Raw genomic sequence first — 13,523 nt, forward strand, 5'->3', positions numbered from 1 at the left:
CCCCGTGCAAGTGCCTGCAGAACAAGATGCTGCTCCAGATGAGTCAGGGCGGAGAACCCAGCCCCCAATTCACGTGAAACTTGAAAGCAAAAAACTCGACATTCTTAAAATGATCTCTCCCATCCTCCCCCCTTTCTTGTCCCCTAGGAGAACTTATGGCTGGACAGTGTCTCTTTAATTATTAAGGACTCCTTCGACGGGGAGTTAATGATCATCGATAACCTATCGGGCTCCGTCTTCCATCATTACTCCTCGCCGGCCATGTGCGAGAAGTGTAACCATGACAAGCAAGAGGTAACCTGCGTACGAGGATGTGTGAGGGCCTCTTCCCCCTGACCTGCACACCCGCACCCACGCGCCGCAGGTCACCCCGTGTGTGCTCCTCCCTGGAGGCTGTGTAGACAGTAGAGCTTGTTGACCTGTGTTTGTTCTCTGTTGTGAAGTGCTGGTGCTGCCTCTAGTACAGGCCTGCCCTCCTCAGCCACACGTGGATGTTTGAGGTGGTGGAAAAGTGAGACGTGACAGGACACGGGTCAGGAGGGACCGAGTGACCTGCAGAGAAATGACTATGAAGGCATCCTGGCAGCTCTTGTTGGGTTCAATTCTGCAGGAAAAGTCTAGGTTCAGGCTCACGTTGGTCAGAGAACTCTGAGGATCTCACCCCACTGAGACCACTCAGGAGCAATTCAGTGGGAGATTTAAGCTTGTCTTTTGTCCTCGTTTGAAGCGTGTGCTTTCTTATTCCCTATCGAGGTCAATCAATTAAGCACATTGTTTAACTGCCTTGTTGAATAGAGTCATGTCTGTGAGCAAGGGTTGGTTTGTGGTGAAAACCAGTTAATTAGTTTGAGCAAAAACTAAATAATGGGCCCACTGAGAAAGTTTGTTAGCTGACAAATGGGTTGTTGCTAAGAGAAGGACCAAATGGCTTAGACTTGAGCTACTAAAGTTGGTACATGCTTTGGAAAACTCCTTCCTAAGCAATTAGTGTTTTCAGGTTGTGAAACTTGAGGAGCAAAATAGACTGGGAAGGGTTAGGTGAGTAGCAGAACTAATTTAGTTCTGAAATAATTTTATTGTGTGTAGGTGCTCTGATTTTGTGTGGTCAGACTTGTAGCAATAGTGTGGCTCTTCTGACAGTAAATTGGTACATCAGTGGCAAACTTCACCGTCTCCTCCCCATAACTGACTCAATATGTTGTTATTCCGTATAAAGAAACAAGGAAACTTGGGAAAAGAGCTCTTACTGGCAGATCATTCTATTCATGTTTGAAGAAAGGAATATTTTGTTTGGTCTCAGATGCCTAGTTCTGATGCTTTAATACTTTTTCAGCTTCTCAGCTGTCTGCTTTCCCCCATTGCTTCCTTTTGAAAGTATCAAAATGCAAACATTGCTGTAGTTTATCGTTATTGAGACACTTCACAAACGAATTCTGCATTAATGCAACCAAATAACTTGTTTTCAATTAACTGCAATTTCCATTGCTTTACTTAAGTCTTTATGTTCAGCAATTGGTGCTCAGCTTTCTCAGCAAATGAGATCTCCTCAGGCATTCCAGAATGATTTCCCCCAAGTTCAGTCATTTGCAGCTAGTTTGAAAACCTCACAGTCAGTCTTCAGTATCCCGCCTACAAATGAAGACAACAACCCATTTTCTTACCTTTCCAGCAAAGAAACTAGATAGCAAAATCTTCAAATGCAACCCACAGCCAGAGAAAAGAATTTTATGTAATTATCACAACTGAAGAATTATTCTTAGATCATACTTTATAATGGCTGCTATAGAGCCATAAATTACTTTCAAAATTGGTATTTCAATGCATTTAAAATGTGGAACTGAAAATAAATTATCTATGCAAGAATGAGTTTAGTAATAAAACACGGATCATATGAGTCAAAACTATACCTTAGGATTTTAAGCCAGGATTGATCATGACCTTCTCTTCATATTTCAAAGTAGAAAAAAAAATTGAGGAAATTTCAATAGTAAATCATTATGTGGAATCCTAGCTAACATCAGCAATGCACACAATCATTAAAGTACATCAACATATCCAAATGAATATTGTACACAGACTGAATTGTGCAGTCCCAGAAGCAATTGACAGTAAATTACACAGGCAAAACTATTTGTCTAGTCCTCTTAAGTGTGTGTGTGTCAGAAAAAAACAGTATCCTTGCTGTCCACTCTATCAGCCTCAAACTGCCCTTCTGACAAAAATCACATATTAGGCAAAAATGTCCCCTCCAATTTCACTGGTAGTTTAATTCATCAAGATGCTGAGTACAGTGGATGGACACAACATTTAAATGTGTGCTCAAACTCATTAATGTGTGCTAAGCTTTTTGTGGCAGTGAGCAGAAGGGCTCTGTGCCTTTCCCAGTTACACTCCTGATACTTTATTTTCAAACCAATAATTTGTACAACTGAGGATTTTTTGTAATCGTGGGTCTGTTTTTAAAGATACACCTGCAGGTTTTCTCAGGGATATGTGTGCATGGTTCAGTATCTCAGGCTGATGTTCCTGGCAGGTTTCATGGATTTGGATCTAGTGAGCAGCCTCTTCTCCTCCACTGGAATTTAAAATATTTTTTGTTCCTCATCTTTAGTCAGCAGATTTTAAAATATTCTACCATAAGAGAAGCAAAAAGAACAAAATCTCACTTTTTCATGGTGCTAAACTCTTCTCTTGTCATTTCTTTCCTTTCACTCTTGGGATGGTTGACAGACTTCTGTATAAGGATGACTGAAGTGTGTTTAGCCATGGCAGGAGCTTGTCAGTGAGCACCAGCGAGCACCTGCAGTTTATTTAGTCATGACTTTGTTGATTGTGGGTTTTGTGTAGATCCCAGAGTGGTCAGAATTTTCAGGCAAGTGGTTCAGTTCAGACTGTTCTGGCTTTTGTTGAAATCGTTTTTTATGGATGGCAAAGGTGGTCACAGATATTATCACACGTCCCTACAAGCGCTGTAAGGCTGTTTTGGTATAGCAAGCACTTGGGAGAGTAATAGATGAGTAGGCACACTAAGTGGGACTGGATGAAGACTGTGCCTCTCTACAGGAATTGTTGCTGACTGGTGGTTGTGTAGCATAAGTTCATTGTGGGCTCTCTATGCGTTTCTGCTCTGTGGAGCAGTTGTTGGTTTTGGGCTTTCTCCAAGGTTGAACAGCACCATGTTCCTGTGTCAGAATAATACCTCAAATAAGGATGTCATTTGTGCACTTTATTTAAATCCAGCTCTGGTTTTCTGTTCTGTTTGTTTAAAGTGCATTATCCCTCAGATGGAGACCCCTTCCAGTCTCTGGCATTGGCACAAGCCACTAAACTTCCAGCTCACAAGTCATCTCTCCAAATGTTTCACCTGCTCTCATGGCACAAGAGTTGCTTCTGCCTCTTGCAAACACAAACACATGGCCAGAAGCTGTCCCAGCTGAGACAACCCAGAACACAGCTCCCAAGAGTTAGCTGCTGGTGGTGCAAACTGCTGGCACTCTGGAGACCAGTGATGGAAATCCAAGCACAGGAGGGACAGAGTAACTGCTTAGGCTGGTAGAAGAAGATCCTTTTCAGGAATTGTGAGAAAGGGTTGTCAGGTAGAGGGGATTCAAAAGCTTGGAGGAAGGAGGATGGGAGAAGAGCACATGTGGTATGAAACAGGACAAAATAATGAATCAAGGTCAGGCATGGGGCTGGAGCAGAGCTGAAGCACAAGAATGAGAGAGATGCAGTGGTCAGACTTGCTTTCAGAAAGCAAGAGAGTTCAAGTGGGTGTGTGGGAGGGCTGAGTTTAGAGATGGAGAACAGAATAGAAAACAGTGTTAGGTAAGATCTTGGATAGGTTAGAGGAGAGGGGAAAGGCAAGATGCAGGAAAGCTGGAGAGAAACAGGGTTTCAGTAAAGAAGGTAAGAGATTATGAAAAGCATGATACTGGCATGGACTGCAAAAGGCATGACTTTCCCTGGAATGAAAGCACCTTCATGTTTAAGCAGGGCTGTCTGTGGTGCCTTCAGAAAGAGGAGCCCACTCCTCATCCCTCAGCTGAGCTGGCTGCCCTGTCACCAGCCTGAGGGACCCCTCTGCCTGCCTGGCTTTACTTGCAGGGCCTTGGGCCAGCTGTGTCGCTGTGACAGACACAGGACTCGTTCCTCCCATTCTGGCACTAGAGGAGCATGGATTGGTAGCAGCCTGCTTGCAAATCATATATTCAACCTCTCTTAAAAAGTGAATTCTCCTGCCCAGCCCAGGTCTGGGTTAGGCAGTTCCTGATACATCCAAGGAATATAACCTAAAATTGATCTTGGGTCTACAGGCTCTCACTTATCCACCATCAACAGTGTGACTGCTTGAAATGGGGATTCCAGGCATGACCTCTGATAGCTCCTTTCCCTTCCTGCAGGTCCAACTGGCTGAAATGGAAGCATTATCCCTCAACTCAGATAAGTCCTCTTCCATCCTTCTAGGAGATGAGTCAGACAATCGAAATGCTGCTCAGCTGAATCCTAAGGAGATCAAGGTTAGCCTCAGATAGCCATGGGCATCTTACACTGTGTGCTGTACTTATGCACCTGCTCATTTCAGGTGTTCTGTGTTCATCCAGGTGTCCCTGCTGAGGAATATAATTCTGGTCATTTTTCAAGAGCTTCTCCATAGAGACATACTGTGGCGTAGGATTTGAGGAGAACAAAAGAATATATGTATTTGAAAGTTCTCTTCACTACTGTTAGTAACTTCCTCTGAATTAGTCAAAAGGGCTGGAAAATTGAGCATCTCTTAGCCAGCTTGAAGTTATTATCAGAATCAGTTCTTCTTGAGGCTTTGAAGTCTGCTCTGTCATTTCCATAAAATTTCACAAAGCTTTGTCCTCACATATTTTTTCCAGCAGGATGGCCAGGACAACCCTGACTCCACTGGGGCAGACAATCTGGGGGAATGCCTGCTTCCAGCATCCAGTGAGGATGGCTCTACAAACCCAGACAGTTACCTGTGTGAAATGGAGAACACTCCTTTCAACTCAGTTCAGTCTTGGCTAAAGCATGAAAGTACCAAAGGTGAGCAGGACTCTCATTCTCCAGGTCTGCTGAAACTGTGGGTTGGTTCAGCTGTTTTTTTCCCTGTTTTCCCTCTGCCAGGAGGGGGAGAGTTAATGTGACTTGGGGTTACACCAACCAAGAATTAGCTTTCAGTTTGCTAATTTGCTTCAGGAATGTGGGGAGGAGCAGTTCCTTCATTTTTGTTGCTAGTTTTTATATCTTCCCTCAGACATGACTCTGTGAAATATTGTGGAAGTGCTGATCCCTCTTTGCAGTAGTGCAGCCATGCATGGTCAGAGAGCAGTGGGGACAGATTCTCCTGACATGCCAGCTGCATGAACTGTGCTCACTCAGCACAGAGAAAACACTGCTGCCCCATGAGACCAAGTAAAGGTTCAGGGAACATGTAACACATGTCTGCCCCTGGTGGAAGTGCTCCAGTTCCACTCTTGAGCATGCCCTGGTCTCCTGTGGTCCCCAGCTTTCCCAAACCACCACTCAATTTATCTCCCTTCATCCCTTGCACTGCAGGACCTGGGATGAATATCCTCTGGCAGTGATGCATACTTGAACCAAGGCATTTCAGCTCATCATTTCTCTGTGAGAGCAGCAGCAGAGCTGGCCTGTTACCCTGTGGCTCTGAGCTGTGTTAGGTCTTCCTGTCTGGTGCAGATTTTTGTGCAAAAAGTGGGATCCTTAGTCAGAACACCCTACTGAGGTTTCTTGGCCAGGGGTGCATGTTCCTGAATATCCTTTGTTCACTGGACCTGAGACTTTGCTCAGTGTAACAGCAGGAAAGGCACAAAATAAAATCAGAGGACTCTTCAACTTTTTTATTTCTCCTATTTCTGTTCTCCTCCCCTTTCTTTTGATGCTCTGTCAGTCCCCCCCAGCCCCTTCTCTCCAGGTGCATCTTCCCCTCTGTTACCTGTACCAACAGAATTTTTCCACCCAGCCATCTCTGCCACCCAAACAGGGCCTGAGGAAGTCTCGTGTCCACACAACCTTCCTAAGATCTCTCTGCAAGGCTCGTGGGCATCACTGAGATCTCCAGGTGTGAACTGCTCGCTTCTCCATCAGGTGAGGAACTCTGCTTCTGTCTGCCAGGAAAACTCAATTTTCACATCCTACTCAAACAGAGGGGGTGAATGAGGAGGAGGGCATAGGAAGGAGAGGTAACTGTGGTCACAGGCTGAGTAACCTGGATCTGGAGGAGGAGCACAGTGGACTGCAGAATGCAGGAGGGTAGGTGAGGAGAGAGGGCAGTATAATACAGGTGGTGTTGGATAGCTCTCACCCCGTGAAGCTATTTGTTCTGCTTTGGATCAACAAATAGATTGGCAGCTGCAGGGAGCCCCACAGAAGATGAAATCACATCACTCTGTAGCTCCCCCATGGGTCCCTGGCACTGAGTGTGCTGCAGACACCTGCATGCACAGCAGCCAAGGTGTGGGCCAGGGAGGTGACAGCTGCACAGCCTCCTCGGGTCCTCTTAGCACTGTGACCACAAATCATGAACCTTCTTGGCTGGAACAGGCTTATTCCCACCTGCATCTCCTCATCCCTCAGTGCCCCATCCACACACTGTGTCCCTACACTTAGTTTTGCCCTGCCCACTTAACTCTCACATCCCAGAAAGGTGCAATCTCTTTCTGAAAAGGCAGCTATTTCTCACTAACAAAAGAGAAGAATGAAAGCACTGAGGGGAGATCAGGTGTCTCTGAAGTGCAGAAGATGCAGAGATGACATCCTAGTAGAGATGCCTGCTATTGTTCTTGGAAGATACTCCACGAACAGGGGCACTCTATTCCAGACAAACTAAAAAAATAAAATCAGAAATTATCCAGCTATATATGACAAATACTGTTGACACTATACAAATGTGTATAAATTCACCAAGGATAAATTTAGCCTTGGTCTGAGACTGAGTTGTTGCAGTGTTGAAACTTCTGGTTTAAGTTAAAACACAAAGAGATAGAGCCCTGGAACTGGCATACCACTGGGTCAAAACTACTGAATAAAGGAGAAATTAGTAAATTTCTGATTATTTGACACAGACTGTATTGAATAACTATGGAGACTGCTTCAGGAGACTGCTTCCAGTCCTACATGCATCATCCCAAGTGCAGTGTCCCAGTGATGATCACATACTGCAGACCAATTTCCTAGAAACAGCTAAAATGCAGCTTAACTAGATGAGCCCTGATACGAGGAAATTAAGGCTGTTTCCTCTTTCTGCTGGAAGGAGACCCCACCTTTCTACCCTAAATGAAAGGGTAGCTGCTACCAGTACTGGTCAAAAGAATCACGGGGCCTCTTTTACCTCCCCTGATATTGCTGATTTTTTTAATGAGAGGAGGTCTGTACAAAGGTCCCTTGATTCCTGTCCAGCTCATAGATGTGTCCCCAGACTGTGTGGCAGGTTGATAGGGAAGCCATGAGTGAGGACCCACAGATAACCTTCACCCTGCTGCTTTGGAGACGGCGTAGTGGTGGGTGCTGCAGGGCTCACAGACACAGCATCCCTTCCCTTTGGTGGAGCACTTCAGGTGGGAAGGCCAGATTCATCCTGGAGCAGAATGAAATTAGCTCAGAGTATCGAAACCTCTCCCCCTCCTTACCCAGAAGGAAATCCCTGTGGCACGGCTGGCACTTTGCAGTGTTGGCTGGTTGATGTAGCTGCCAGGGCTGGGGTTTTGCCACAGCAAGCCCAGATAGATGCTCCAGATAGAACTCAACTCCTGGCTGCTTCAAGGCAGGAGTCAGCTACACAGTGCTAAAGTGCAAGCAAGGCCAAGGCTTAGGCCATCAGCTCTTCTGTGATTTCATCTGCTTGCAGCACTCTCTTAGCCAGCGGGAGAAAGAAATCTGGGACCGCTGTGCAGAGATTCCGCAGGCAGCTTTATTTCTGCAAAGGGGTCCGACAGCAAAATCCAAATACACAGAATATCAAAGGGGTTTTATAGGGTTGAAGTGAATTGAGAAGTGACCAATAGAATTATAAGTTGAAAGCTATCCAATTACTTTAAGATTTTAGGTAAGAAAGTGACTAATTACTTAGAAGAGACCTATAAAAACTCTAAAAGATAACATGGGGGGTGAACATTTCTCTACCATGAGTCATTCTAAGGAAGGATTTCTTATCTTAGGGGAGAAAGTTCCAAGGGGGCCCTAAAGGGTTATTTGAATAATCTACAGGTTTATGGCTCCCTTCCCCAGCAAAGAAGAGTGAGAGAGGAATGGCGTTTTCCCCCTTTCTGTAATCCTGCTTATTTCCCCACCGCAAAATACCCCACCCAAAACCAATCAGAAAAGTCTCTTGCCCACTGTCTCCTTCCTGTTATAAATGAGAAACAAAGTCTTGATATTCAGCAAAATTTAGATTGGTTTATTTTATATAGACAGAGCAAGCAGCGCTGGGGAGGCAGAGGGGTCACTGCCCACTCCACGCTCCACTGGACTTGGTTTGCAGCTCCCTTTTATAGCATGGTTTCCTTGTAGTCATCAATAATTGGTTTTTTTTGGTTGTTTTTTTTTTTTTTTTTTTGGTCATAATTCTGCAAGGTAAGCAGTGGTGGTCAGTGGGATCGCTAGATAATTTGTCAAGTCCCATAGATCAGGTCTCGGTAGATAAGGAAATGGCAGAAGTCAGGAAGTCTGGTTTCAGGGATAGGCTGCAATTGATTACACAAAGGCAGGAAACTTGATTTTGCAGGATCTGTTGGGCTGTGTGAAAGCAAGCTGTCAGTAGACACATTTAGAAACATAATATTCATAACAGGGATTTAAAACAAAATTATTTAATCATGTATTCTCCTTTCTTTAGTGTCATGCTTCATTTCAGACCTATCTATCCTGGTTTACACGAACCCCAACACTTTTCTGACTAACACGAGTCTTTCGCCCGTGTTCCTCGCAGCGCCCCGAGAGCGAGCCGTCGCTGGACAGCCGCAGCAGCGGCAGCTCGGCGGGCAGCCCGCAGAGCCCGCTGGAGGAGCGCAGCCCGGCCCGCCTGGGCGGCTCTCCGCGCTGCGGGCTGGCGCTGCCGGTGGCGCTGCGCCCCGCGCCGCCCGCGGGCGGCCGCGCAGCCCCGGCGGCCCCGCCGTCCCCCGCCGCCCCCCGCCGCCGCGGCCTGCGCGGCCGGGGGCTCTTCGCGCTGCGCAGCCTGTGCCGCCACCAGCGCAGCCACAGCAGCGGCGGCAGCACCAGCCCCGGCTGCACGCACCACGACTCCATGGACCCTTCGGACGAGGAGGGCGCCGGCGGCAGCCTGCGCGGGGGCGGCAACAACAGCGAGCCCTCGGAGACGCTGAGCAGCCTGTCGCTGACCTCGCTCTTCTCGCCGCCGCCGCCCGGGCTGGCGCTGCTCAAGAAGTGCAGCAGCACCAGCAGCCTGCAGGCCAGCCCCTCGCCCCGTCGCCCCGCCGCCCACCACGCCAAGCCCTTCTACAGCGTGGACCCTCGCGGCTTCCTCTCCATGCCCTCCTGGGTGACGGACCTGTGCAAGGACAGCCCCTCGGCCGGCGAGGGAGAGCAGCCGGGGGGCGCCGGCAGACTGGGGCCGGGGGCCCGCGCCCCGCCGCTGCCCGCCGAGCTGGAGCTGGAGCTGGAGCTGGGCGGTGGAGCCAGCAGGAGGAACAGATGAGGGTCCCTGAGGTGCGGGCAGGGAGCGCTCGGCCGCCGGCACGGGGAGCGAGTGTCGCTGGCTTCCCCCCGGCAGCCCTTCCGAAGGATCTGCGAGGAAAAGAACACAGGCGAACAAAGATTTATAAATATATATATATACGTAAATATATATATATATACATATATATATATAATAAATATTCTGGTACCGTACCTCAGAGGTGTGGGAGAGTGCAAGCAATACGGGAACAGTCCTGCCTGAGGGCAAGACCTGGACCATCAGCCCAGAGACTGTAGTGACCAGAAAAGGCCGTGGGGCTGGCAGGTGACTGCTACGTGGCAGCTGCCTAGTTATATACATATACATATATAGAGAGATCGATTTATTTATTTTTTTTACTGAGAGATTATGAATTTCAGAAAGTGCTAAGGAGCAGCAAGAGAATGGGGGGCCTGGAGGAGCTGCTACACCAAACCCATGAGGGTGGCGTGAAGGGAAGCAGGGTGAGCAGCGAGGGAGCAGCATTTGGAGCCTGGTGTGTTTCTGGGAACTGCTTTATTGTCCATGCTTCCATTTCCAAGGTTAAAAATTGTGGGCCAGATCTTCAGGGTGAGAATAAATTGGCCAAACCTGCTGTTGGTGTAAAGCAGCGGAGTTCTGGCTTGAGGTGAATTCATGCTGATTTACAGCAGGTGAAAATCTGGCCCCAGCAACAGAGAAAAGCAAATAGCCATGGAGCACAGGGAAACGTTTTGAGGTGAAAAGCCTTGCTTTGAAGGGAATGTGTGAACACAGCGTGCACGCTCGTGGAAGGAGGGATGGAGGCTACATGGCTTATTTTTGTTGTTGTTTTGTTGGGTTTGGTTTTTTCATTTTTCCAAAGAAAGAAAACTACAAAGGGAAAAGAATTACAAGGTTCATGGGGATATTTGGAGTGGGAGAGGCAGGGTGGAAGGGAAGGGGGAGGTAAAAAGGGGAGAGTAAATTGAACTTTTCCCCCTTTTATTTGCAGTAATTGTGATATTTTATTTTAGAAGCCCAAAGGTGCAAAAATTATCCCTAGAGAAACCTATCTGTTATTTTTGTATCTATAGCTATATATATATATTAAAAGAATACAAAACCTAGCATATTAAGAAAGACATAAAAGCAAATGGGGCTTCAACAACACAAGATGCAGTCAGTCCCTTGGCTGAGGGCTAACCCTGTTCCAAGTTCCAGTGGGAAGATCCTGCAAGGACATCCTCAGTTTGAGGGTGGTCCTGTCTCCTCTCTAGCATCATCTTGGTTTGCATCAGTGTAGCTGGGACCTGAGTCCTAATCAGTGCCAACCATGGACATGGAGAGCAGCAAATGTTGTTTGGAGAGTGTGTGTGTTTGTGTGTGCATGCCATTGTAAGGACGCTGATGTGTGTTGTGTCCAGGCTCACCTGCTGGAGAGATGGGTGAGAGGGACAAGGAGAACTGCAGCTCTCCTTGCCTCTGCCTTGCAGGGCAGTGGGAGTGGGGAGGATTGCAGAGGGTGAGGGCAGAACGACCATGAGCTGCCTCAGGGTCCAGGATTCTGTCCAGCATGATCCTCTCCCAGCGTGGTTGCAACAAGGCTTCCAGAGGCTGCATCCCTCCTTGCTTTTCCAGTGTACAACTGCACAAGTCTCCTTCCTGGTAGGCCCAGCCTGGATCTCCTTCTGCAGCAGCTCCAAGGTTTTGTACCCTTCCCAGATTTGCAAGTGGGTAGAAGAACCAACCACCCGAGTGGAACAAAGAATTTGGATGTCATGTACCACCCCAGGGATGTTCCACTCAGGTGTGTCAGAGAAGACAGACTGGGAAGGGTAGCAGGGAGATGACAGCAGCCTAATGGAGACAAGAACGTTCAGAGCACTGAGGAGAAGGAGCAGGGCTCCCTGTCCCATTTTTTCTGTCAGACCCAGAGGGTCTCTGCAGCCCTCACAGGGGTCTCCCAGCTGGCATACAGAGCATTGTGAAGAGGGCAGCACAAAAGATGTTCTGATTTGATTGTGACCTGTCTGACTTTTAAGCAGCTGCTGCATCTTACAAACCAGGGTTGTAAACAGCAAGCACATCACTTGGGACCTGCAGCCAGGAGAAGGATAATTACTGTGTGGACTTCATTTATTTGCTCTGTTGCAAGAGCGTGCTGACTGCAGGGAGGTCAGACCTGTGAGCAGAGGACAGGAGAGCCTGGGTCCTTGTCCTTGCAGAAAGGATGCAAGTACAGATTTATTAAAGCAATAATAAGGGTCTTTAAATGCTTTTTTTGCACTGGTGGTTCTTTGGGTGAGTTGTCCCTGCTTGCTGTCCCGTGAGCAGAGAGGAGGGACATGACACATGGTTTTACATCCTCAGGGATGGAAATCAGTCCCTACATGGCTAAACAATGAACTTGGGTTGCCCAGGGCTTCGACACAAACCCAGAGCTGCTTTGAAGCCACAGGTAGGGCTTACCAAAAAGCCCAGAGGGTTGAAACCCATCCAAACCTCAGACACTTCAATGCACAGAGTGCTCCTTGGAAGTTTGCCATAAGAGAGCAGGAGGTGGGACTCCAGGCTGTCCTGAAGTTGTATGGGCTGTGAAATCTTTCAACAGAGCGATGGGAGAAACATCAGAGACTGGTGGAGTGCTAGAAATTACCCCAATACTTGATCATGAGAGAAGCATGGCCTGCACTTGGGATAGCTGGGAGGGAGGAAAGGTAAAGAGATGGTGGTGGTGACCTCATGGGGTGACTACAGCCCCTTGGATGGATATCTCTAGGCTCATTCCCAGCTGTCCCTGGAAGTGACATCTTTGTTTCTCCCGTGGTTTGGGGTTTATGGCAGTCCTGCTCTGCAGGATGTCTCCCCTTCACATCCCAGCAGGGTCCTGCCACCTCGCCCAGCTCCTTACATAAGGGCTTTCACCCTCAGCTGTACCACTGGAGCAAAAGGCTTCTGGCTTAGGGAGCAGGTTGCCATGGAAACAGAAGACTGGGTTATCCTTAAAGAATATTTTGTCTCTCTCTTTTAATTATTTACTAACTGTTTCAATAAGGAGCAGAAAACATCTAACCTTCCCAAAGAGGAGGCAGAACACTAAACTCCAGCAAGAACTCAGTGGTTTTGCTGGGGATTTCTGCAGTGCTTCAGGTTGTGCAGTTTCTCCTGGCAAGAGCTGCCTCTCCCAGCAATGCCTGGCTGTTGGCACATGGAGAAACCTCTGTCATCACCCACCCACCTCCCAGACAACACCTGAAGGCAGCCTAGGATTTGCCCAGACATCCATTCAGCCTCTAATACTCCCCACTCCCACAAGGGACTGTAGGCAGGCAGTTCCTGCCAGGGTGCTCTCTGTTAGCCTGATGTTTTGTCCTGCTGCCGCACTACCCCTGTGCCCAGCTCTCCCCCACGTCTGCCACTGAAAGCAGTCCCTGTCCCTGCTGCATCCCGAGTCCCTCCCCAGCTCACACCTCACTGCTGTGTCCTGCTCCTGCTGCTGCTCCCACAAGCAAGGCACATTTAACTCCATCCACCTTGGTTCACCAGGTAGTTCCTCTACCTATTTTTTACATTTTTCTAGTCTTTATTTCTTCCTAAGGCTTCCCTGTAAATTTTCCTCTCTCATTGTGAACTCTGGGCCTATTGATGTTTTTCATCAACAGAGTAGTGCTCACCCCTTGTGCTCTCCACCTTCTCTTGAATGTGGAATCCTCAACTGCTCCAATCTACCCATGGAAAACATACCTCTATTTACTTTTTATTTTCTGAGCCCAGAGACTCTGACTCAGCACAGCCAAATGAGTGATGCACACCACTAGGTGTACTTTGCATGGCTTTTACATTTTCATCTGTCTTCCTTACT

The 13,523-nt window shown here is 47.8% G+C and overlaps 1 protein-coding gene across 1 annotated transcript in view; it reads left to right on the forward strand.

Annotated features, from left to right (window-relative positions):
• CACNA1I (calcium voltage-gated channel subunit alpha1 I) overlaps window positions 1–11,915 on the forward strand; it is a 148,890-nt gene extending 136,975 nt beyond the window's left edge. The window contains exons 32-36 of the mRNA XM_056508336.1: window positions 148–294; window positions 4,401–4,517; window positions 4,884–5,052; window positions 5,918–6,114; window positions 8,954–11,915. Coding sequence (XP_056364311.1) covers window positions 148–294; window positions 4,401–4,517; window positions 4,884–5,052; window positions 5,918–6,114; window positions 8,954–9,679 — 1,356 coding nt within the window. The 3' untranslated portion in view covers window positions 9,680–11,915. The remainder of the gene's footprint in view (window positions 1–147; window positions 295–4,400; window positions 4,518–4,883; window positions 5,053–5,917; window positions 6,115–8,953) is intronic.
• Window positions 11,916–13,523: the final 1,608 nt, after the last annotated feature.

This window comes from Oenanthe melanoleuca, chromosome 1A (assembly GCF_029582105.1).
Source record: "Oenanthe melanoleuca isolate GR-GAL-2019-014 chromosome 1A, OMel1.0, whole genome shotgun sequence".
NCBI classification, from domain to species: domain Eukaryota; kingdom Metazoa; phylum Chordata; class Aves; order Passeriformes; family Muscicapidae; genus Oenanthe; species Oenanthe melanoleuca.